This window comes from Peromyscus californicus, unplaced genomic scaffold (genome assembly GCF_007827085.1).
Source record: "Peromyscus californicus insignis strain IS unplaced genomic scaffold, ASM782708v3 Scaffold_4__1_contigs__length_199733344, whole genome shotgun sequence".
In the NCBI taxonomy this organism is placed as follows: Eukaryota; Metazoa; Chordata; class Mammalia; order Rodentia; family Cricetidae; genus Peromyscus; species Peromyscus californicus.
In genome coordinates, this window is record NW_026294562.1 from 176,134,441 (window position 1) to 176,160,789 (window position 26,349).

At 47.9% G+C, this 26,349-nt stretch overlaps 1 protein-coding gene across 1 annotated transcript in view; it reads right to left on the reverse strand.

Annotated features, from left to right (window-relative positions):
- Positions 1-1,860: 1,860 nt before the first annotated feature.
- Izumo2 (IZUMO family member 2) overlaps positions 1,861-26,349 on the reverse strand; it is a 47,709-nt gene continuing 23,220 nt past the window's right edge. Inside the window, exons 2-8 of the mRNA XM_052760323.1 lie at positions 16,222-16,455; positions 16,067-16,141; positions 14,335-14,421; positions 14,117-14,137; positions 11,441-11,521; positions 6,784-6,907; positions 1,861-1,903 (exon numbers count right to left, since the gene is read on the reverse strand). Coding sequence (XP_052616283.1) covers positions 1,861-1,903; positions 6,784-6,907; positions 11,441-11,521; positions 14,117-14,137; positions 14,335-14,421; positions 16,067-16,141; positions 16,222-16,455 — 665 coding nt within the window. The remainder of the gene's footprint in view (positions 1,904-6,783; positions 6,908-11,440; positions 11,522-14,116; positions 14,138-14,334; positions 14,422-16,066; positions 16,142-16,221; positions 16,456-26,349) is intronic.

The following is a 26,349-nucleotide window of genomic DNA, read 5'->3' on the forward strand; positions in this document are numbered from 1 at the left end:
ATCAATAAAATTATTATGCTGGGAAAAAACAAAACAAAACACCAAAGCAAAGGCCGGTCCTAGTGGCACAGGTCTTTAATCCCAGCACTTGGGAGGCAGGGGCACAGGGGTGGGGGTGGGGGGAGACAGGGCTGGGGGGGTGGGGGCAGGAGGGTGGACACTAGAGTGCTCTATATAGCAAGTTCTGGCCGGGGTTACTTAGTGAGACGTTCACACTCCCATCTTCCCAAACAGACAAAACACCAAAGGAAACAAAGCAATAAAGAAAAATGAAACCCTCAAAAAAGAAAAGAAAAAGAAAACCCAAAACACCAAAAACTGAAAAAAAGGTGGGCGGGGTGGGGGGTGGGGCGGCTGGAGAGATGACTCAGCGGGTGGCCATTCTTCCAAAGGGCCCGGGGTTCAATTCCCAGCACCCACATGGCAGTTCACAATTGTAACTCTAGTTCCAGGGCGTCTGACACACTCACAGTCATACATGCAGGCAAAAACCCAATGTACATAAAAACAGAAACAAAAAACCTTTTAAAAAATCGGTTAAAAAAAAAAGAAAGAAAAGAAAAACCAAAACCAACCAAACCAACCAAAAACAGTAAAACAAAACAAAACAAACCCAAATCACATCTGTAGCTCCCTTGTTAGAGGGCAGAGTGCATGTCGGGCACGCACAAAATTCTGGGTTCAATGCCCAGCACCACATAAACTGGATGTGGGGTGCATGTCTGTCACTTGGGAGATGGTGGAAGAAGGATCAGGAGCTTAAGGTCTTCCTCGGCTACAAATTGAGCTCGAGGTTAGCCCGAACAACATAAGACCTTGTCTCATGAAAAGAAACCAAGTTATTACCCCGAGCCTAAGATGCTGCCAAGCTCCTAGAATAGCTCAAGGCTGTAGCGGGTGACAGCCAGTCAAGAAGAGGAGGCCAGACATTGGCCCCCGTCTCCCTGCGGCCCACCTGCTGCCAAGGCTACTGAGTGACCCACAGCTTAAAACTGCTGCCACAGTCACCGTCCTGTGGCGAAGTGTGCCTGCGTGGGCTGCAGGCAGGAACTACAGTTCCCAGAATTCATCGAGTCGGAGCCCATGGTCCAGTCTAACCTCTCGACTGGGAGTGTACAGGACTCTATAATGACAACAAGCTGGACTGAAAGCTTTGGCAAATGGGAATTTGGTGTTGATAAATACTTTTTTCCAGCCTTTAGCAAAGCCGTGCGGGATGATGGACTCCAAGGTCAGAGACACTTGTGCAAGAGCAGAGACTTCTGGGAAATGTAGTTTCCTGTGCCAAGGGGACCCAAACTATGTGAATTCTCTACCTCCCTATATTCCTTTTGCGTGCGTTTTCTTCCCCCCTTCCATGCCTGCCTCCCTCGCATCTTCTTTCTTTTTCCTCTGTCTGTCGTTCCTTTTGTTTCTTTTTATTTCTTTAAAATGATGTTATGTTATGCTTGCTGTTCTTTTCTCTACTAAGGGGATGGTGCCACCCACAGTGGGCAATTCTTCACACCTCAATTTATGCAGTCAAGATAACACCCCTCGTATACATGCCCAGAGGCCCATCTTCCACGTGATTTTAGATTCTGTCAAGTTGACATCACTAACACCCTGTCTTAAAAAAAAAAAAAATGACAGTCCTCCACTACCTCACCGCCCCCTCCCCCCAAAAGGAGCTGGGGATGTAGCTCAGGGTGGAATGCTTGCCTAGCACGCCAGGCAGTATGTTCAATGCCCAGTACCACACACACAGAACACCTGGTAAAACCAAATGACTGAGTGTCCACAAGGAATGGACAACACTAAGGGATTTGTCACTGATTTTATTAAATTTATTTTCCTTTTACAAACACCAAAGTCCCTGGCCTACTTCAGCAGGAGTTTTCGGTTTTGTCTATATGTACAAGCCCTGGTCAGAAGGAAAAAGAGGAAGGTTAAAATGGGTCAGGTGGATATGCCTGTGATCACAGCACTTGGGAGGCTGAGACAAGAGGGTTGTCCTGAGTTCCAGGCTAGCCTTGGGTACAGAGTGAGACCATATCTCAAAAAATCCAAAAACTAGTGTTGTGAGATGGCTCAGAAGGTAAAGAAAGCTGCCAATAAGCCTGCCCATCCGAATTTGATCCTCAGGACCCACATGGCTGAAGACAAGAACAGCCTCTAGAGAATTGTCCTCTGACCTCCACATGCCTGTTCTGCCATGCATGTGTGTACACCACAGACAGACAGACAGACACACACACACACACACTAGGTAGGTAGGTAGATGGTAGATGGATGGATGGATGGATGGATGGATGGATGGATGGATGGCAGGCAGGACAGAGGATGCTGAAGGCTGGAATTAACACACGCACCAGGGACTCAGCCAGAGACATGGTTAGTTTCTGGTATGACTGGGAGAATGTGGAATCAAGGGAACCAGGAGCAGGGAAAAATGGACAGGAGAAATAACCAAAGGACAGAAGCAGAGAACCATGCCTGAACAGCACCCACCCACCCCCAAAAGCTATGTCTCCCACTTCCCAATGCCCAGCGCTTGCCTAAGTGGCCTTATTCAGAAATAGTCATGGCAGGTGTAATTAAGACAAGCTGACGTCATCCTGAATTTGGGTCTGGGTTGTATCCAAACACTGATATCATTACATGAGAAAGGTAAGGCCTCACTGTGTCTCAGGGAGAAAACAAAAAGCTTACCTGATGAGTGGGAACTTAGATGCCACTGTCTGGGCCCAAACCAACAGTGAAATGAGGCTGGCAAAGGGATTCAGTGGGTAAAGTGCTCACCAGCACACCAAAGCCTGGAGTCCACCCCCAGCACTAAATAAGTGAGGCATGGTAGTCACCTCTGCACTAAGGAGGTGGAGGCAGGGCATTCTCAGCTACACTGATTTTGACACTAGCCCGGGCTACATGAGACCCTGTCTCCAAAATCCAAACAGAACCAAGCAAAAAGTAAGCCGAAAGCTTGGCATCTCTGTCTTCAGTTTTTATCCATCTCCCCTGCTTACCTGTGTACACATGGTCAGTCTCAGGGGTTATAAACTGAAGATCTTATATTAAAGATACAAATCTATGAGGGCCTGAGCTACCTTCCTGTCAGATGTTTACAGTGTCCTTTCCAGATCAGCCCAGAGGTCTCGGTCATTGTCCTAAGCCTTTGGTCTCCTTGGATAACAGGAACATGGTGGGGATGGGTGGGCTGGAGAGATGGCTCAGTGGTTAAGAGGATTAACTTCTCTTCCAGGGGACACAGGTTTAATTCCCTCCAACTATATATTGGTTCACAACTATTTGTAACTCCAGTCCCAGGGGATTCAATGACCTCTTCTGGTCTCTGAGGGCACCAGGCAGGCACATGGTGCACAAACTTACATGTAGGAAAAAAAACTCATACACATAAAAATAAAAATAAAAATATAAATGTCAGCCCAAAGCCGAGTGGTGGCAGTGCACACCTTTAATCCCAGTACTTAGGAGGCAGAGGCAGCCTGATCTCTGTGAGTTCAAGGCCAGCCTGGTCTACAAAGTGACTTCCAGGACAGCCAGGCCTGTTATACAGAGAAACCCTGTCTTAAACAACTGAAAACAGAAAAAATAAGATCATCCCAGGACAAGCTCACACTGAGCAGCAGTGATGTCATGGGAAAGTCTTGTTCTCTCAAACACTTGGATTTCTTCACACCACCCTGCAGAAGCAGGCCTGAGATTAACGACCAGCCAACCACACCCTGACAAGACTGTAATCTGCTCATGGCCCCTACCCCTACCTGCCCCCCCCCCCCACTGTTTGAATGCAAATCTCTAGTCACAAACCACAGCTTCCATACTTTAATTTCATCTTCCCAACCTGCCCACTGTAAATGAGAATATCTTCTTTCCTACCCACTAGGGTCTTCTGTTTGCTTCCCTTTGGGGAAAGTGGTTAACCCAGTAATTTGGGATCTGCTGGCCCAGGACTCCAGTTACATAAAGTCAGAAGCAAAGCTTGCCTGGAAGACACAAACTAAGGAATGTCCAGGGTTGCCTGCAGCTAAAGGCAGCTGAGAGACAGGTGTGGAATAGCAATCCACCCTGAGGGCCTCCCATACCAACTCATGACATAGGTGTCTGACTACAAATTCAAACTTTTATATGTTTTACATTTCTTCATTCATTCATTCATTCGTTTTTGTGTGTGTTTGTGTGTGGCTGCTATGGCATGCATGTGGAGATCAGAGGATGAGTGGAAGCCAAACTTTCTCCTTCTACCATGTGGGTCCTGGGGAGCCAACTCAGGTTATCAGGCAAGTGACTTTATCCCCTGAGCCATCTGGACAGCCCCAGATAACAACTTCAGGTGATGGTAACTGAACATAGGCCTCAGGCATGTTACTCAAATGCTCTACCCCTGAGCCACACCCCAGCCCCTCACTGGGGAATTCTAGGCAGGGGCTCTACCACTGAGCCACACCCCCAGCCCCTCACTGGGGGATTCTAGGCAGGGCCTCTACCACTGAGCCACACCCCAGCCCCTCACTGGGGGATTCTAGGCAGGGGCTCTACCACTGAGCCACACCCCAGCCCCTCTCACTGGGGAATTCTAAGCAGAGGCTCTACCACTGAGCCACACCCCCAGCCCCTCACTGGGGGATTCTAGGCAGGGGCTCTACCACTGAGCCACACCCCCAGCCCCTCACTGGGGGATTCTAGGCAGGGGCTCTACCACTGAGCCATGCCCCAGCCCCCCACTGGGGGATTCTAGGCAGGGGCTCTACCACTGAGCCACACCCCAGCCCCTCACTGGGGGATTCTAGGCAGGGGCTCTACCACTGAGCCACACCCCAGCCCCTCACTGGGGGATTCTAGGCAGGGGCTCTACCACTGAGCAACACCCCAGCCCCTCACTGGGGGATTCTAGGCAGGGGCTCTACCTCTTGAGCCATGCTCCTAGCACTCCCAAGGATAAATTTCTGTGGCTCTAAGCAATCTCATAGGTAGAGGTGCCCCTCCTGTGTGCCCTGGCTATTACCATGAGCTGTTAAGTTTCATCATTAATGCCAGGCTAATGCTTGTCATCCTAGCACTAAGAAGTCTGAGACAGAAGGTGAGTTCCAGATTAGCCTGGGGTACATGAAATCCTGTCTCAAAATACTAATAGTGGTATGGTAGCACTGGCCTTTATTCCCCGCACTGGAGAGAGGCCGGTGGGTTGTGCCCGATCAGCCAAAATTTATGCAGTGAAACACTGTTTCAAAAAAACTTGAACAGGGCGAGATCCAGGCAGGCACCAAAACTACATGGAGAGACCCTGTCTCAAAAAACCAAAAAAAGAAAAAAAAAAGTTAATGGTAGCTGGGCAGGCACCTGTAATCTCAGGCCTGGGGATGTGGAGGCTGGATGACTAGTAATTCCAAAGTCATACACAGAGAATCTGAGGGTAGCTTGGGTGTATATGTGAATCAGGGGTGGCTCTGTCTCAAAAACATGTACAATAAATATATGCCAGTAAAAAAATAACAAGTGAATATATCAGGGACAGTACTGGTGAAGAACATATGGCAACAGTGCAGCCAGGACAAATGTTGGTTTTGATCAGTACGTTCGTGGATTTTTTCCTGTATTTTTTCAGACAAGGTATCACTATGTAGCTCTGACTATCCTGGAACTATGTAGACCACCAGGCTGGCCTCGAACTCACAGAGATCCACCAGCCTCGGTCTCCTGAGTGCTGGGATTAAAGGCGTGCGCCATCACATCCAGCTTCTTCCTCCTCCTCCTCCTCCTTTTAATGGAAGAAAGGCTCACAAAGATATGTCATAAAGCTGGGGTACTTTTGTGCCTTTGTGACTTTAGGGGTGCGGGAAAGAGAAAGTGAGAGGCACAGGGAGAAAGGGGGCAGAGAGGGAGAGAGAGAGTACGGAAAAGAGAGGGACAGAAAGGCCCGGGCGACGCTCAGCGGTTCAGAGGACTCACTGCGCTTACAGAGGAGCAAGTTTGGTTTCCAGGGCCCACATGGTGGCTCACGACCAACTCAGCTCCAGCCAACAGGCATCCCATGCCGTCTTCTGGTGGGCTCTGCACCCACATGCACACACTCCCCACCACACACACACACATACACAGAACTAAAAGTATTATCGTGCTGCTGGTGGCGGTGCACGCCTTTAATCCTGGCACCCAGGAGGCAGAGGCAGGTGGATCTGTTTGAGGTCTACAGAGTGAGTCCCAAGATAGCTAGGGCTACACAGAGAAACCCTGTCTCAAAAAACCAAAAAGAAAAAAATGTCTTAAAAAAGAGGGTGAGAGGGAAGGGAAGACAGAAGAATTTTAAAAGCAAGAGGGGAGCTGAAGGACATGGGGGGGGCCAAAGACCCCGTTATGCATCCATTTTTTCTTCCTTCATCCCTCACTCCCCCACCCCATTTCTTTCTTTTTTGAGATAGGGTCTCATGTAGCTCAGGCTGGCCTCAAACTCACTATTCAGCCAAGGGAGACCTTGAACTTCTGATCCTCCTTCCTCCCCTTCCCAAGTGCTGTGATGACAAGTTTGTGTCACAGCATACTTGACTTATCCAGTACTGGGGATTGAACCCATGACTTTGATCATCCTAGGCAACTACCAACTGAGCCACCTCCCCACCTTTCCCCAGTTTCTGAGATAGCATCTTGCTGTGTTGCTCAGACTGGCCTTGAACTTATAGCCATCCCCCCACTTCAAACCTCCCAAGTGCTGGGGTCAGAGTAGGGGACCACCACACCTGGGTGGTGTCCATGTTTGAGGGATTTAGAGGGTTAGGGGTGACTCACGCGATCAGGATGACCAAGAAGGTTAGGATAGCCAGTCCCACGGCCACCAAGTCGCCCACCAACACCATGTTCTTCAGGTCGCTGTCCGACTGGAACTTGAGAGTCATGCGGGGCTGCCCATCCACTGGACAGTTGGAAGTGGAACTCAGCACCGAACTACCATCCTCTGTGACCTCCTCCACCCCACCTGTTCACCTGGCTCACCACTTAGTGCTGTGCCAGGCTCTCAAGTACCATTCACCGTGGTGAACACCACAGCTTAGCCTGTCCCAGTAACAGCCAAAACCAGGGCTAAGTGAACCTCATTTCTTGTTGGATATGGGAAGGAAGCAAGAAGTTGGATCCAAAGCCAAGAAAAGAACTGGGTGTGGTGGTTCACAACTGTAATCTGAACACTTGGGACACTGAGGCAGGAGGACTACTCTGAGCTGAGGGCAGTCTGGGCTACAGAATGAGACCCTGTCTCTTAAAAAGGAGGAAAGCTGCTGCCATGCTTTGCACCATGATGATAATGGACTAAACCTCTGAACTGTAAACCAGCCCAATTAAATGCTTTCCTTTATAAGAGCTGCCTTGTTCTTGGTGTCTCTTTGCAGCAATAGAACACTAAGACAGAAGTTGGTACCAGTGAGCGGGATATTGCTGTGAGGAGCCTGACCATATTGCTTGTTGGTGGAATGCAGATTTTTTGACTTTGGATCAAGAAAACAGTTGAACACTTTCAGTGGGGCTTAATGGGCTGTACCAGTAGAAGTGTGGGAGACACTGGTGCAGTGATGCTGAGAGATTATGGCACCTGGTTCAAGAGGTTTCAGAGGGTAATAGAATTCGTAAGTGGCCTAGAGACTGTTCTTGTGATATTTTGGTAAAGAATGTGGTTGCTGTCTGCCCTTGTCCAGAAAAATCTGCCTGAGGTTAAATTGAAGAGTTTTGAATTGATGGTATTGGTGAAGGAGATTTAAAGACAGCCTAGTATTAGCAGTGGCATAGTGACCACTTGTATGCAGATCTACAATGAGAAGGAGCAAGCTGAGCAAAATGTGCAGTTTGAGGAGAAAAGGAGCACCAGGAAGTGGAATGGAGCTATGTGCAATGCTCAAGGAGATTAAAAGATTAAAGAAAAGCCTGATGCTAAATGAAATAAAAGGAATGGTGACCTCAGGGAAGACCCCACCCAGCTAAGTTTCCAATCTGTGAAAAGGAATTAAAGCAAAGCTTAAAGCAGTGAAGGAAACTATGTCTGATGAAAATGTATTTGAATGAGGGAACCAACTTCCAGCTCCAGCAATCAGCAGCACTTGGCAGCTTCAGCCATGTGGTTCTGGCTTTAGAATCAAGGATAGAAGAAAGGGGTTATGGAATCTCCCTCATGGCCAAGGAAAGCTGCTGAGGCTAGGCATGTGTCAGGGGTGCCCCTGTATGTGGTAGTTTGAATGTAATTGCCCTCCATAAGCTCATAGAGAGTGGCACTATTGGGAGGTGTGGCCTTCTTGAAGGAAGTGTGTCACTGTGGGGGCAGGCTTTGAGGACTCTTTTGCTTAAGCTTTGTTCAGTGTCTGTTGCCTTCTGATCAAGATGTAGCCAGCACCATGTCTGCCTGCATGTCACCGTGCTCTCCACCATGATGATAATGGACTGAACCTCTGAACTGTAAGCTACCATCTCAATGTAATGTAAAAGGAAAAAGGCACATAAGATGGGAAATACACAGGGACTCTGGATTCTATGTTATTGTATTGATTTTGAATTTTTAAAATATTGATAAGCAAAGGCAGCTGCTGAGAGACATTGGACTGTGAACAGGACTGCAAAATTGAAGCACCCTAGATACTTTAGGGCTGTCTTAACTTTAAAAAAGAAGTAAAAAATATATCAAATGGAAGTAAAAAAATGCTTTGGAGAAGAGTTTTTGCTTTTGTTCCCGTAGGAGATGGGAGGCTGTGGATTCCTTCAGGAATAAAATGGATCAGGTTTGATCAAGGGAGACCTCCTGAATCTTGACAGGTGATATCTATCAACAAATATTATAGCTGGTCTTCCCAGGACTTTGCCATTATCTCAAAACTTCTCTTTGGGACACTAAAAATGCCTTTGCCCACACACAACAGGAAGCAGTTTAGAGAAATGATGTCCACATTCCCAAGAGTTGGGTTGTGGGAGGTTTTTGGTTATTTGGTGGGTCATGGATGTTTGTTATCATTTAGGGGAAATTTGATAAAAAGACAACTGTTAATCTCAGATATTTTACATTGGCATGGATTTGGTATATTGACACAAATTTAAAGTTAATTTTTTTATACTGTATATATGTTTCTGCTCTTGTTTGGGGTATTGTGTTTATACACCTCATTTAAATGAGCTTAATGCATCATTAAGAAATGAGGTTAGTAGTCAATCTATAAAAATCAAACTTGTAGTCACATTAGGTATGTTTTCAAGGTTATTAAATAGGTGTATTTTAGACAAGTAGATGCTTTTTCAAACACTTCAAATATCTACAGAACATAGCATTTAAAATGTTTAATAACCTAAGGTTTTTCATGTCAATGAGACACATCTGCTCCTGGCAGCACCAATTTACTTCATAAATAGATGGTTTACATTGAAGAAACTCTATAGGAGTTCACTTTCATTGTGGCAAGGTTAGCCATTTGGGCAAGAAACTGCTTTTTCCTTGACTGCTTGACTGTGTGCTGTGCAGACTGGACACGCAGGACCCACAGGAAAGTGACTGCTGAACTTTGCCAAAACAAGGCAAAACAGTCCTTTCAGATTCCTGTTTCACAGAAGAGTCTGCCAGACATTCTGCAGGACACAGAGGAAAGTGACTGATGAACTTTGACAATACAAGGCAGGACAGTCCTTCAAATTTTCTGCTTCACTGTAAAGTCTGCCAGATATTCTAGGACTGTGGGCTGAAGATGGATGCCCCAACATTGCAGAGGAACTTTGGGTGACTGTCCAGGCAGATGTCTCTGTTTTTATTAATTCCTTCTGGGTCTTTGATGAAGTTAAAGACTAGGTAGTTATAGTTGCAGTTTTCCTTAATTATGATAGAAAGTAAATTAGGTATAAAACTTTAGAGTCACTAAGATAGAGTGGATGGTGGAGTGTTTTTTCTGAATTTGCTAAATACAAATGGACTGAATATTGTAAATTAATTCATATTTGATAACTTTTTGTTGTATATAGTTTTACTATGTTAAAGTCTTTCATTTTTAGTTAGACAAAAAGGGGGAAATGTAGAATATTTTAAGATGTGTTACATTTGTTTATGCTGTGGAACATTTGTTTAATGGTGTAAAGGTGTGTTGCATTCTTTTATGTTGCATTTGTTTAACTCTGTGAAGCTGTGTTACTTTGCCTGTCTAAAACACCTGATGGACTAATACAGAGCTGAACAGCCAACAGCAAGGCAGGAGAGAGAATAGGCGGGGCTGGCAGGCAGAGAGAATAAATAGGAGGAGGAGCAAGAACAAGGAGAGTAGGACTCCAGGGGCCAGCCAGCCAGCCAGCCACAGAGTGAGAGTGAAAGTAAGATATACCAAAGTAAAAGAAAGATATAAGCCCAGAGGCAAAAAGTAGACAGGTTAATTTAAGTTAAGAAAAGCTGGCGAGAAATAAGCCAAGCTAAGACTGGGCATTTATAATCAAGAATAAGCCTCCGTGTGTGATTTGTTTGAGATCTGGGTGGTGCACCCCCCAAGAGCAATAGAGCAAAGAGTCAACAACAACAACAAATATCTAAACATAAGCTGTGTTTTCTGAGATAGGGTCTTCTCTCTCTCTCTCTCTCTCTCTGTCTCTCTCTCTCTCTCTCTCTCTCTCTCTCTCTCTCGTTTTGGTGTTTTTGAGATAGGGTTTTTCTGTGTAGCCCTAGCTGTCCTGGAACCTGCTCTGTAGACTCACAGGTAGGATCTTTTAAAATATATATTTAAAATTATGTGTCTTTGTGGGTCTGAGAAGTACATGTGGTTACCTTCAGCTGCCTGGAACAATGTCATCCTCTAGAACTGGAGCTACAGACATGTGAGCTGCCATCTGGGTGCTGGGAATCCAACATGGTTCCATTGAAAGAACTGTCAGTGCTCTTAACCAATGAGCCATTTACCAGTCCTTAAAATACATCTTAATTGTGTGTGTGTGTGTGTGTGTGTGTGTGTGTGTGTGTGTATGTATGTGTGTGTGTCTCTGTGTATGTATGTATGTGTGTGTCTGTGTGTTTGTGTATGTATGTGTGTGTGTGCCTGTCTGTGTATGTATGTGTGTGTGTGTGTCTGTGTATGTATTTGTGTGTGTGTGTGTGTGTATGCCAGAGGTCCATGTCAAGTGTTTTCTTCAGTCCCTCTCTAACCTGATTTTGATGTACGGTCTCTCACTGAACCCAGTACTTACAGATTCACCCAGGCTGGTCAGTGAGCTTCAGGGACCTACTTGTCTCTTCATCCTACTCCAGGGCGGAGTTGCAGACAGGAGCTATGTAGCTCAGGCTGGCCTTGAACTCCAGATCCTCCTGCCTCAGCCTCCCAAGTGCTTATGGGGAGCCTTGAGACCCACCTCCACAGGGACAAGGACTGTGAGGAGCCTTGAAACCACCTCTACAGGAACATGGCTGTCTCTCACAGGCCGCCCCTGCTTTTCCAAACCCACAGCTTACCATAGCAGTACTTCTCTCTGATGCATTTGGGGGTGATTTTCTTGCAATGTAAACAGTCCAGGACCTCCTCTTTGAGCATGCCTGGGCAGGGGGGAAGGGAGAAGTGGAGAAAAGCAGACCCCAGGGACTGGCAAGAGCAGGGAGGGACAGGGCACAAAGGAGATGGGGTCCCCTGGGCCTCCGAACGTCGGAAGAGTCACTGCCCGGCACAGCAATGGTTGATGTGAGAAATGATTTTTTTTTCTTCTTTTTTTCTGAGACAGGGTTTCTCTGTGTAGCCCTGGCTATCCTGAAACTCACTCTGTAGACCAGGCTGGTCTTGAACTAAGAGCTCAACCTGCCTCTGCCTCCTGAGTGCTGATATTAAGGGCATGCACCACCACGCCCACTCAAGAAATGATTTTTCTATCATTGAAGAGTCAAATGGAATTTCCATAGGTCAGGTCACCTGATCATAGGATATGGGGCGGTGTGCTGAGGATTGAACTCAAGGTCTTGAATATTAGGCAAGGGCTCTACCACTGAGCCACGCTTCAGTCCCTCACTGGGGATTCTAGGTAGAGACTCTACCACTGATCTATATCACAAAGTCCACTTTTTTTTTTTTTTAAATCCTGAGACAGCATTCTGCTAAGCTACCCAGGTTAGCTTTGAACTTGAGACATTCTTGCCTCAGCCTCCCTCAGTAGCTTCTATGGCAGATTCAGGCCAGCCACCCGTTTCTTCCCATTTGCAGACACTTAAGCAGACATTCTCTTGATTGCTGTCATTTTACATTTTATGTATGTCCTGGTGTGTGCATGCACATACACGGACATGAACAGGGCTCAGAGAACAACTTACCTGAGTCTGTTCCCCTTCCTCGTGTGGGTGCTGAAGACTGAACTCAGGTTAAGCTAACAAGCACCTTTACCTCCTGAGCTGTCTTGTCGGCCTCAATACTTATTAATTTTTGAATCTGCTGCTTTCCAGTCTTGGAGCCTCACCTGGCAAAGGTGGGCATGGTGCAGGTTCACCTGGGTCCTCTCTTCCTGTGCAAACAGGAAGACATTTCCCACATGTCCTACACTGAATCAGAGGAAAATGAAAAGTGTGGTGGGTGTCCTGCCAGGCCACGAAACTTCCCTTGTGCTTCCTTAGTTCCAGAGGCCAGCATCAACCACCAGCATGGGGCAGCAGAAGTTTGAAGAGCTACAGGACTCCCCGTGGATGTGGCCGGGACAGCAGCACTAGTCACGTTGAGCCATTGAGATGTGGAGTTTGTCAATGTCACACACCCTATGGTACCCACAGCTACAGATGCCCTGAGGCTCCAGTTCACACCATTTTCATAAGACCCCCAAAAGTCAATCTTGAGGGGCCAGTGAGATGGAACAGCTGGTAAAGGTGCTTGCCACCAAGACTGGTGACCTGAGTTCAATCCCAGAGACCCCTAGGGAAGAAGGAGAAAGCCAACTCCTATAACTGATCTTTTGACCTCCACATGTGTATTGTGCACACACACACCCTAATGAAATAGGATAATAATAATAATGTAGTGCCTCATGAAATAACAGCACTGTGGAGGCTGAGGCAGGAGGATTGTCCTGAGTTCTAGGTCAGCATGGGTTACAGAGTGAGAACTTGTGTCAAAATAAGAAGCAATGGGGGAGGGGAGACAGAGATAACTCAGTGGATAAGATGCTTAGAACAGGAAAGTTGAACGTGGTGGTGTGTGCTCATAATCTCAGCTCTGAGGAGGCACCGCAGGGGGATCCTGGGCTCACTGGTCAGCCAGCCTAATCAGTGGCCTTCGAGACACTAAGAGACCCTGTCTCAAAAGTCAAGGTGGGGGCTAAAGAGATGGCTCAGTAGTTAAAAGCGTTTACTAATCCTGTGGAAGACTGTGGTGATATATTGTGTACCCTAATAAACTTGCCTGAGGATCAGAGGACAGAGCCAGCCTCTACATTAGACACAGAGCTAGGGAGTGGTGGCACACACACCTTTAATCCCAGCACTTGAGATCTCATGCCTTTGCTTGGGAAGCACACAAGCCTTTAATCCCAGGAAGTAATATGGCAGGGCAGAGAAAGGTATATAAGGCGTAAAGAAACAGGAATTCACTCTTATAGGCTGAGGATTTCGTAGAGGTAAGAACTACTGGCTGGCTGTTCTGCTTCTCTGATCTTTCAGCTTTTATCCTGACATCTGGCTCTGGGTTTTTTGTTTTTTTTTTTTTTTATTAAAAGATCATCTAAGATTCAGACAACAGAAGACCCAAGCTCAGATCCTATCACCTACATGGTGGCTTGCAGCCATCTGTAACTCCAGATCCAGAGAATCTGGTGGCTTCTTTTGGCCTCCATGGGCACTGCACTTATGTGGTGCACGTTCATGAAAACACTCATACAACCAAAATTTAAAAATAACTAAAAATAACATGGTGGACGGTTACTGGGGCATGATACCCAAGGTATCATGATACCCTCTGGCTTCCAAAAGCATACACACACACACACACACACACACACACACACACACACACACACACACACACATGTGCAGAAAAACACCCTTCCTACATGACATGGTTCATGTTTTTGTGGTAAAATGAGTATGGCATTAGAGTTTGATTTGGGAGGAATGGGGCAAAGGTGTGGGAGGGTGGGGGTGAACAGGAAAAGCAGGACTCACGACAAATTTTGTGGTCACAGGCTGAAAAAGAAGAGAGCTGATTTGAGTGACATGGGGGCATGGATGGTGGCTTCAGAATTTAATTGGGAAGGGAGCAAGGGAGAGAAGGGGCAGATCTAGGGAAGGAGAGGAAGGAGTGTTGGTGCAATGGGGATGCTGGAAGCCACACAGGACGACTTTGGGGGATGGGGACGGTGCTGGGGAGGTTGGGGCAACACCTTTTGCTTCATAGGCTTTTAGCGCTTTCTTTAGTTCCTTGATGGCATGCTCCCTGAGGTTCACCAGCTCTTCCAGCAGAGCATCATCTGAGGAGGGAACAGATGCTAATCAGTGCAGAGTCCCCATCGAGCCTTGAACCACTTACAGAATGAGTAAACTGGGCTGCAGAGATGGCTCAGTGGTTAAGAACACTGTCTTGTTGTAGAATATTATTTTAAAATGTGTTACATTTGTTTATCCTGTGGAACTTGTTTTTAGTGATGCAAAAATGTGCTGCATTCTTTTATGTTGCATTTGTTTAACTCTGTGAAGCTGTGTAACTTTGCCCGTCTAAAACACCTGATGGTCTAATAAAGAGCTCAATGGTCAATAGCAAGGCAGGAGAAAAGATAGGTGGGGCTGGCAGGCAGAGAGGATAAATATGAGGAGAAATCTGGGAGAAAAAGAAGAAAGAGCAAGAGAACCAGGAGAGGAGGACTTCAGGGGCCAGCCACTCAGCCATCCAGCTACACAGCCAGACACAGTGTAAGAAGGACAAAAAAGGTATACAGGAATAGAGAAAGGAAAAAGCCCAGAAGCAAAAAGTAGTTGGGTTAACTTAAAGTTAAGAAAATCTGGCTAGAAACAAGCCAAGCTAAGGCCAGGCATTTATAATTAAGAATAAGCCTCCATATGTGATTTATTTGGGAGCTAGGTGGTGGGCCCCCCAAAGAGTTAAAAAGCAAAAAACAAAAAACAAGAACAACACTGGCTACTCTTACAAAGGACCTAGGTTCAGTTCCTAGCACCCACATGGTGCTCACAACCATCTGTAACTACAGTCCCAGGGGATCTGGTGTCCTGGTGCCCTCTTCTGATTCCCACAGGTACTGCACACACATAGCACATAATGCATGCAAGCAAAAACACCCATACAAATTAAATTTTAAGAAAGTTAAAAAAAAGGGGGGGGTTCCAGGTCTTAGAGATATTCGTTTCGGTCCTTTGCAAAAATGACCCATTTAGTGTCCAAAAAGGATCTGAATTCTGGAAGGCTCCTAAGTGGGAATTAAAATATGTGCCCAGACTGTGTGTGACCCCTGCTTGTCAGCCTCTCAAAGAGCTGTGAAGTTGGCCGTGAACTCACTCTAATTCGGACAGGATTCAAAGTCCTGGTTCTCCTGTGTCAGCTTCCTGAGTTACTAGGATGGCAGGCCCCCGGTAGACTCACTGATGGGAGGTTACTACAAATGTCAGGTTATTTAAAAGACAGCTGTACAGAGAAAGAAGGCGGAAAGAAAAGGGGGGCTTGGTCTAAACCTAGGTGGAACTACGTTTATTCACTGCGAAGGGGCAGAAGGCCGGAATGCCTACAGAGGAAGATAGGGTCCCGCCTCTTATGCGGTAGAAATGACTTCCGTAGTCTGCAAAGGAAGCTGAGAAATGTAGTCTTTCAGTCGGAAACTATCGACAAACTCTTCATTTATAAAAACTGTAGTGCCTAAGAAGCACAAGAAAACAGATGTGTGTGGCGGACGACGCCTTGTGATGGGCACTGTAGAGACAGGAGTGTCCCGCATACATCTTCAGTTCGGTGACTTTGGACAGGTCACCCGGCCTCTGAGGCTCAGCTTTTCTCCCTCTTCGAAAAGCGGGAATCTCAAACATCTGCCTCATAGCAAAGGACACGCGCTTTTGTTAGCTACCCAGGGGAGAAGCGGAAAGGGAGGAGGTGGCTGAAGGGTCTCCTACCTGTCATAGAGTTAACCTTTATGTACAGGGTATGGTTCATGAAGGAGATCACCAGGTTCTCCAGTTGATCCAAGCCTGCAGCCCAGAAGGGAGACTGCGTCACATCAGGAGGCCCACCACGGCCCCGGCCTCTCCCCCAGCACCCAAGCACACACCCACTTTCCCTACGAAGGCGTTCATGGCGTAGTCCCTGAAGAAAGGCCCCTCCATGCCCAGCAGCAGGGCCTGCGCGCGGGCCTGCAACCCTTCCACGTGGAAGCGCTTGGGGATGATGGCCGCGCGCAGCTGTTTGAGAGCAACCAGCACCGACTGGTCGCATTGCAGGCAGCCCCAGCCCCCGGGACTGCCCAGGCAGCACAGGAGCGCCAAGGCCAGGAGCATGGTGAGGGCTTTGTGACATCACAGGGGAGGCCCCAGAACGCTCTCTGGTGTATTTAGCGCTCTAGAATTCAGTCACTTAACACACTTATTGACCACCTACTGGATGCTGTTCTAAGTCCCCAAGAGCCTCAGAAAGACAGAAGTATCCTGTCCTACTGACGTTTAAATTCACTAATTCAACAGATTTTCTTTCCTTCCTTTCCCTCACTTTTCTTTCTTCCTTCTCTTTCTCTCTTAAAAACATTTCATTAATTTTCGAGGCCGGGTGTGGTGGTGGCACACACCTTTAATCCCAGCACTATGGAGACAGAGACAGGTGGAACTCTATGAATTCTAGGCCAGCCTGATCTGCATAGTGAGTTCCAGGACAGCCATGGCTACGTAGTGAGATCTTGTCTCTCTCTCTCTCTCTCCTCTCTCTCTCTCTCTCTCTCTCTCTCTCTCTCTCTCTCTCTCTCTCTCTCTCTCTCTCTCTCTCTCTCTATATATATATAATATTAAATAATTTTTGAGAATTTCACATAAACATGCATTGTATTTTGATCATAGTCATCCCCTATTCCCCCCAAGTCCCCCTAGCTTCACCCCGCCCCATTTCTTTTTCTTTTCTTCCTCTCTCTAGTCCTCCCTCCTCTCCCTCCCTCTCTAATTCTCTTCTAAGATAGTGTGTCATGTAGCCCAGGCTGGCCTTGAACTCTATATTCATCTGAGGATGACTCTGAACTCCTGATCCTCTGCCCCAGTCTCCTGAGAGCGTGAATTACAGGATCTCAATACGTAGCCCTGGCTGTCCTGGAACTCACTTTGTAAACCAGGCTGGCTTTGAATTCACAGAGATCCAACTACCTTTGCCTCCGGAGTGCTGGGATTTAAGGCATGTGCCACCACACCCGGCTATAAATTTTTGTCTTATGTATAGAAGTGTTTACTTGCATGTATGTCTGTGTACCATGTGCATTCAGGGCCCATGGAGATCTAAGAGGGTGTCAGATCCCTGGAGTTACAGTTGGCTCTGAGCCTCCATGTGGATGCTGGGAATTAAACTTATGTCCTCTGCAAGAGCAGTCCATGCTGTGAGCCATCTCCCCAGACAAATGTTTTATGTTTTTTTTTTTAAATAACATTTATTATGAGATCTTGTGGTTGTGGAATATTTGACTATGTAAAGATGGGTTACATTTGTTTATGCTACAGAATATTACTTTAACTGTGTAATGGCATGTTACATTTGTTTCTGCTGCCTTTGTTAATGATGTAAAGGTGTGTTACATTTGTTTATACTGTATTTGTTTAATTATGTAAAGTGTGTTGCATTTGTTCCAATTTGTGTACTTGCCTGCCTAAGGTTCCTGATTGGTCTAATAAAAAGCTGACCGACCATTCTCTGCACCAGGATTGTTTTGTTTTTCTAATGTAGCTAGTGAAAAGTTTGAGGTTACACATGTAGCTACCATGATATTGTGAACGGACATGGCTGGCTTAGCATGTGTGTGTGGGGTGAATTGAATTAGCTGTGATTAAGTTAGCTGAGGAAAGGACACCCAGGGTGTCGTTGCTCCCCGCCACCACCAGAGGTCGCTCATGCCAGGTAAATTCTCTCCCTGACATGCTCTAGCTAGCTTTGGCTCCCCTCAGCCCCAACCTGTCAGTCCCAGGATTACCCTGCAGACTAGCAAATTGGAGGCCACATTTTGAGATAGGAGCCAACCTGCTGACTTGTACTTGCTTCTCCTCCTCCACAATCAAAGTTCCCTTTGGGACAGTGAGCCACACAAAGGCTACAGATTCCTCTGCTTCTAAACCCCAAACCCTCAGATCCAGGGGTGAGGCAGGAAGAATCAGGACACAGAACTAGTTTGGTTTCTCAGATATGGTTACACTAAAGAGTGATTTGGTAAAACATAGATAAATTAAATATCATCTGATATCACACCTTAGAATTCCACATTTCAATAAAGATGGTGAAGGATTTCCCACACTGACCTAGTGACCTAGGCCCCAGCATCAGGAAGGCTGAGACAGGAAGATGGCCAGTTCTGTGCCTAGAATCCCTCAGTGAGGGGGTCAGGGGGTAGAGTGTTTACTAAGCTGGCATGAGACTGAGTCCTAGTTCTTCAAAGTGAATAAAAAACAAAAACAAAATCAGACTCTTGTGGTCCTAAAGCTGCTCAATCAGAGGCCCCTTCTTTAAAGCACGAGCAATGTGCAGCCCCTCCCCTCCCTTCCCAGGGCCCAGCCCCTCCCTCCCTTCCCAGGGCCCAGCCCCCCCCCCCTTCCCAGGGCCCAGCCCCTCCCTCCCTTCCCAGGGCCCAGCCCCTCCCCCCCCCCTTCCCAGGGCCCAGCCCCTCCCCCCCCTTCCCAGGACCCAGCCCCTCCCTCCCTTCCCAGGGTCCAGACCCTCCCTCCCTTCCCAGGGCCCAGACCCTCCCTCCTCCCCTTCCCAGGGCCCAGCCCCCCCCTCCCTCCCTTCCCAGGGCCCAGCCCCCCCCTCCCTTCCCAGGACCCAGCGCCTCCCGCCCTCTGGCTCATTGAGAGTTGTTTGTTTGTTTGTTTTGTTTTGTTTGTTTGTTTGTAGATAAAGTGACCTTCTAGGATTCTTTCTGTCCCATGTCATTTTCTTAAAACAAGCTTTATTTTTTTACTTCATTTTATGCTTTTGTTTGTGACTAGCCTCTGAGTCAAGCAACCGCTACTTGGAGCCTTCAGCAAAAGGGTTATCCCAGCTGGGCTTGTTAACTCATCATGGAGTGGTGGGGAGGGTCAGAGACCCTCACCTAAGTATACAGCTGCTCCTCACCACTGGTTGCCTGGAATGCTCCCTTTATTGCACATGACCTCTGCGAGGGGCTAGAGTATATAGACAGGTGAATACCAGGGCAAGCTCCATTTGTAAAGTATGGGACAGGTCTCATCCTTGGTGAGTAGAGGTTTTTTCAGGTGTAGCCTGTTTGGAGAAGAGCGCACACACCCCTAAAAGTAACTCATCTATGGTTTGTAAGGAAGCCCAGTAACTCACTGGTCTCCCCAGAGTGAACTGTAGTGGAGTTATGCCTTGGTTTGTCGTTGGGACCTTAGGAAGGAAGGTAGTTCTTGCTTATGTCTTCTTCTGGGAAGGAATTTTTTTTGATCAGTGTGTGTGTGTGTGTGTGTGTGTGTGTGTGTGTGTGTGTGTGTGCGCGTGCACCTGAGACCTGTCTGCAGGTGCCAATGGAGGGTGTTGGATCCCTGGCAACTGTAATTATGGATGGTTTATGCAGTGCCCAACATGGGTGCTGGGAATTAAAACCAGGTCCTTTGTAGTGTATGCTCTTAACCACTGAGCAATCTCTCCAGCCACTGTCCCCTTTTGTAATCAGTGGGTTCAGCTTTTCAAAAGAAATATGTATCATTTATTCGTGTTAGTATTTGTGAATGTATGGGCCCCTGTGTGCATCTGTGTGGGGTCCTTATGCCTATGCATGCATGCAAAGGCCCGAAGAAGAAGCTGGGTCTCCTCTGGAACTCTGTCTATTCTTTGAGGTAGGATCTCTCCCTGGACCTAGGCCTCACATTTTCCCAGCTGGGCTGGAAGCTGGCAAGTCCCAGGGATCCTCCTGTCTCTTCCAGCTCTGGCACTGGAATTACAGCAGATTCAGGCTACTTGGTTTGTTATAGGGTGGTGGGTTCTGAGCTCTGGTCCTCATGGGTCACCAGAAGCTCTCTGAAATGCTGAGCTATCTCTCCAGTATGCACGGAGGGGGGCATGTGTGGTGTCACACTGCATGTTCGGAGGCCAGAGGACAACTTACAGGAGTCAGTTTCACTCCTGCTGCTTGGAGGCCCCAGGCTTGGTGGCACACTTCTTACCCACTGAGCTGTCTTCCCAGCTCCCAGGTCATTTTTGATGATGTTCCAAGTACCATATGGTGACAGTATCCCCACCACCTTAGAGATTTCTTGGTTTCAGGGGTCTCTGCGACCACCACGGTTAGCAGAGTGACGATCCACAGGATGCAAGAAGTCAGTTCTCAACATGGCTCAGTAGCTGGTGTTGGCTCAAACTTCGGGAACCTCACCCTGAGTTGTTTATTTTAAGCATATTTAAGCACAGCAAATTTGGTGAAGGTTTTCCTGGTGATAAATAACTCTATCACGTGCACACACTAAAACTTAGGATATGATTAAATCGAAACTCTTTTTTGTACAGTACATGTGACAACTTCCATAAAGATGTTCTATAGATTAACAAGCTCACGATAGGTGTCGAGGGGGAGGATCTGGTATGGTCTCAGACACACAGTGCAAAGGTCACCAGGATATTAACCAGGGCTGCTCCCAGCCTCTAGGAGGACAGTTCTATATCCCTCCCTTTGAAGGGACAACTGTGTGTTTAACAGTCCTAGTCCCCTAGTGCTTATCTGAGCACAAGGACCTCCACAGCAGGCAGTTTCACCCAGGGAACCTGCCAAGGACAGAAATACTGTTTCCTCTCACAAGGTGAGACAGGAGACTCCTGTGCAACTAACTGTCCTTGTGTTCCTGAGGGAGAACCATGTCTCATGGGCACTTGAGGAGGGACATGCACCCAGTTGTTTTGTTTTTTATTATTTTTTATTTATTGGTTTAGTTTTTGTAGACAGGGTTTCTCTGTGTAGCCAGGCTGGCCTTGAACTCACAGAGATCCTCCTGCCTCTGCCCTGAGTGCTGGAATTAAAAGCCTGCACCACCACTGCCTGGCTTTTGTCTTACTTTTTAGTTACCAGAGAAATGGGCTTTATTATGCTATCTTCACGCGCACATCACTGTCACTTTGCCAAGTCACCCCTCAGCACCCTGCCACACCCCCACAAACAGTTCCTTTCTTCTCCCTCTTCTGTTGACACGGGGGCCTCTTTCTGTAGTCCATGTTGGCCTGAAACTCGTGGCAATCCTTTCGCCTCAGCCCTCAAAGTGCTAGCCACCTCACCTGAATTCTCTCTTTGCTTTTTTCAAGACAGGGTCTAGTAGCCCAGGCTAACCTAGAACTCTCTGTGTAGTCAGACGACCTTGAATGTCCCAGAAGCTCTCCCTGTTTATTATATGGAGTTGAACAAGGAGGCGGGGTTATGACATACAGATACACAGGGAGGCGGGGTTATGACATACAGATACACAGGGAGGTGGGGTTATGACATACAGATACACAGGGAGGCGGGGTTATGACATACAGATACACAGGGAGGCGGGGTTATGACATACAGATACACAGGGAGGCGGGGTTATGACATACAGATACACAGGGAGGCGGGGTTATGACATACAGATACACAGGGAGGCGGGGTTATGACATACAGATACACAGGGAGGCGGGGTTATGACATACAGATACACAGGGAGGCGGGGTTATTACATTCTGATGGACATTTTCTGCACACACTGTCAACACTCGCATTCAGTCTCCCTGAGGAGGCTCTGGGGTCCTTGATACGACCATGTGCAGATGGATAACACACATGTATTCAGAGCTTCTTGTGCTCCCTAAAGGCCAGCATTTGGCACCTACATGAGGTGGACCCGAGGGATGGTGGGATACAGTTCCCTGGCACCAAGCTATCCGCTGTAACCCGCTCCCTTTGCTGGGTGCAGGCCAGGTTCCTCTAACCGTCCCACATTCCTTCCGGCCTGCCTCACAACACCAAGCCTTTCGCGTCATGTTGCTCTGACCCTGCACCTGCCTCTCCTCGCTGTGTCCCAGTGAGAGTGATGTGATCCATTCAGCCTCCAAGGGGATGAAAAGGAGAGAGTTCTGTGGGATAGAGTGTGGAAAAGCTGACCTTCATTCTGGCAACCCACAAGGCACTCTCTGACTCAGTATTCTGTGGGCAAGAATTTGCAAGTTTTGTCAAAGCCAGCACACACTCTGGGAACAGAAACATTACACTTTCCAAACACAAGAGCTGCAGAGATACAAGAATTTGTTGTTTGTTGTTTGTGTAGTCACCGAGATGCTGAGGAGGGAACCCAGAACCCTCGACCTCTACTGTGAGCCAAACCTCCCCCTGGGGGATTCTAGGCCCAGCGTAGGTAACCACAGCTGAGCCAAGCTGTGTGCCACAGGCTGTGAGTGTAGATCAGAGGACCTTGGGTGTTGGCCATGGCCTTCTTTGTTTGTAACAGTCCCTTGTTTACTTCCGCTTGGGTCAAGCTGAGGCAGGTGTTGCCTCTCTCCACCTGCCTTCTCACTGCAGAGCCACTGAGATTACAGATGGGCGCGCCCCCTGCTGCATCTGATTATATGTGCGTCTAGGGGTCTGAACTGAGTTTATCACATTTGTGCAGCACCCTACAGCACCATTTCCCCAGCCTCCCTCCCTCCCTCCCTCTCTCCCTCCCTCCCTCCCTCCCTCCCTCCTTTCCTTCCTTCGTCTTCTTTTTTGTCTGTTTGTTTTTGAGACAGGGTCTCACTATGTAGCCCTGGCCAGCCTGGAACTATGTAGAGCAGGCTGACTTTGAGCTTACAGAGATCCGCCACTCAAGCGCTGGGATGAAAGGTGTGCGCTACCGCCGCCTGGCAAGCTGATTAATTTTACATTCGACTTTTTTTTTTTTTTTCTTTTGGTTTTTCGAGACAGGGTTTCTCTGTGTAGCTTTGCGCCTTTTCCTGGAACTCACTTGGTAGCCCAGGCTGGCCTCGAACTCACAGAGATCCGCCTGGCTCTGCCTCCTGAGTGCTGGGATTAAAGGCGTGCGCCACCACCGCCCGGCTACATTCGACTTTTAAAAATGTTTGTCAGCACACATTGGTCACACACAGCCGGATCTCGTGACCTGTCCTGGACATCAACACTTTATTCTCCCTCATTCTCTCTCTCCTCCCCCCACCCCAACTAGGTCGTCATCTACGTTCACGTCTTTTTTTATTTCTTATCGACCTGAAGAGTTAAGTTAGGGTTGCTTCTAGGAGCATGGGTGAGGGGTTAAAGGCTCGCGGGAACCTTGCCAGTGACTGCGCCACAGAGCAAAGTGTCTCCCCCTCTGCCGGCAACCGTTAACTGTCTAGACCTCAGCTGGAGGCAGGCCTCAGGAGTCCCTCTCTCTATTTTTCTGGTCTTGATTTGAGACAGTCTCAGACTATAGCTCAAACTGACTTGGAACTCACTGTATAACCCAGGCTGGCATGGAACTTGTGCCAATCCTCCTGCCTCAGCCCCCCACATACTGGGATGGCAGGTGTGGGGCACCCTGCCTGGCCACTCTTACTTCTGAAGGCTGAAGACTTCTCTTCCGTGTGTCCGGAGTGTGTCCCATCTGTACATCCATGTTGGCTCTCTGCAGCTGTGTGCATGGTGTCCATTTCTGTGTTCTACTTCACAGTTCGAAGTCTTTGAAAATAAACTCATTTGCTGACTGGAGTGTATAAGCCTTGGAATAATCCAAGGTGGAGGTGAGGCCTTGACCTCAGACACTCACCCTAGTTCAGGTAGGGACTGGAGGCCACACCCAGCTCCTGTCACTCATTTCTGCCATGGGGAAATGCCACCTCAGACTCTGCCCAGACACTCTGGGGACAGGAGATAGCCCTGGGGTCACAGTGACATACACCTCTCCTGGGCTGGGCTGGCTGTGTGCTCAAAGGCTTCTGAATAGATTAAGTAACAAAGCATAGAAAGCCATTATCTGGTGTGGTCAGCACTCAGAAAGCACTTATGTTTAAGGTGGCATCGGAATAAAAAGAAGAAATAAAAAAGGAAGGACATGACTGCTCCCAGTTATGGTGGAGGAGAAGGTTTATTGTAGATAAAAGAGAGAGCACAGCCAGAGGCAGAGACATCTGGGCGAGTCCAGAGTGGACATGACCCTGAGCTTGACCACGTGAGGAGAAGGGGGAATAGAGAGGAGAGGAGCCACCGACCAAGAGGTGCAGCCTGGGCCAAGAGACTGGCCAAGAGGCCAGGAGAGTAAAGGGTAGGCAAAAAAGGGGGCAGGTAACCAAAATGGCTGGATTATAGAGGACAGGGCATCTGGGGGGGGGGGAGGTCAGCTCTTTAGAGTGGAGGATGGGGTATGCCAGTCAGAAAGACCCGTAACACAGTGGTTCTCAACCTGTGGGTCATAACCCCTTTGGGGGATCTAACGACCATTCACAGGGGTCACATATCAGAATCCTGCAGATCAGATATTTACATTATGATTCATAACAGTAGCAAAATTACAGTTATGAAGTAGCAACAATTTTTTTTTTTTTTAAATTTTGAGACAGGGTTTCTCTGTGTAACAGCCTGGCTGTCTTGAAACTTGCTCTGTAGACCAGGCTGGTCTCATCCTCACAGAGATCCACCTGTCTCTGCCTCCCAAATTCTGGGATCAAAGGCGTGCGCCACCACCCTCGGGCTGTAACAAAATAATTTTACAGTTGGAGGTCATCACAACATTAAGAATTGTATTAAAGGGTCGAAGCATTAGAAGTTTTTTTTGTGTTTTGTTGTTGTTGTTGTTGTTTTGTTTTGTTTTTCGAGACAGGGTTTCTCTGTGTAGTTTTGGTACCTGTCCTGGAACTCACTCTGTAGACCAGGCTGGCCTCGAACTCACAGAGATCTGCCTGGCTCCGCCTCCCGAGTGCTGGGATTAAAGGCGTGCGCCACCACCGCCCGGCTTGTTTTGTTTTTCGAGACAGGGTTTCTCTGTGTAGCTTTGCGCCTTTTCCTGGATCTCACTCTGTAGACCAGACTGGCCTCGAACTCACAGAGATCTGCCTGCTCTGCCTCCCGAGTGCTGGGATTAAAGGTGTGCGCCACCACCGCCCGGCTCCCTCCAGGTTTTTGTTCCCTTCTCTCTGCCTTTTGAGGTAAGTCATGACATTGTCCCCAACTCACAGGACACTGAGGCAGAGAGAGAAGTCAACACACTTGGAATCCAACAGTCAGTCCTGGGCAGCACCTGTCTTGAACCCAAATGCTGGGGACCTGGGCCAGTGGTCTGAGCCCCCCACATACACTCTCCAGGTTGACAGCCTCAGGGCTGCTGTGTTTGGGGGACTGCTGGCTCCATCCTGTGTCCTGCAGGCTGTTAACTTGTCCCCAGCCTCCACCCCTAAATGCTGGAACACTCCTGTGGAATCCCAAGCACTTAGGACAACCTGCGTCCCACCTCTGCCCACTGCCTTTCCCACCTGATTTTGTGGGCTGCTAGGTGCCCTTTACTGAACACCCCCCCCTCCGCCTCTTAAGATAACAGGCAGATAAGGCACTCACTGTACCAGCAAGTCAGCAGGAACTTCTAGGAATGCTTTTTGTTTGTTTGCTTGTTTTTCGAGACAGGGTTTCTCTGTGTAGCTTTTGGAGCCTGTCCTGGACCTCACTTTGTAGACCAGGCTGGACTTGAAGTCACAGAGATCCGCCTGGCTCTGCCTCCCGAGTGCCGGGATTAAAGGCGTGCGCCATCACCGCCCGGCCTAGGTATGCTTTCAAGTTGCATCATTTGGCTATGAGAAGTGATGAACTAACAAAGAGTGTGTACCTTCCGGAGATTGTACTGAATTTACTAATAGTCAAGAAGCTGGCTTGGTTGGTCAAGCCTGAGGCAGGAGGATTGCCTTTAGTTCAAGGCCCACCTAGGCTATAGAGCCAGATCATACCTCAAAATTTGAACCAAATAAGGGCCAAGGTTGTGTCTCAGTTGGCAGAATGATTTATTGCTTAGCATGCACAAAATCCTGGCTTTAGTTCTCAGCATTGAATAAACGGCATGGTGGAGGCAGGAGAATCCTGAGGCCATCCCTGCTACACAGTGAGCTTGAGGCCAGCCTGGACTGCATGAGACCCTGTCTCAAAATAATAACAGCCTGGGATGGTGGCACACACTGTTAATTCCAGGATCTGATATGCAGAGGCAAACAGCACTTCAAAATAACAATAATAGTATAATAGTAAAACCCAATAGTCAGG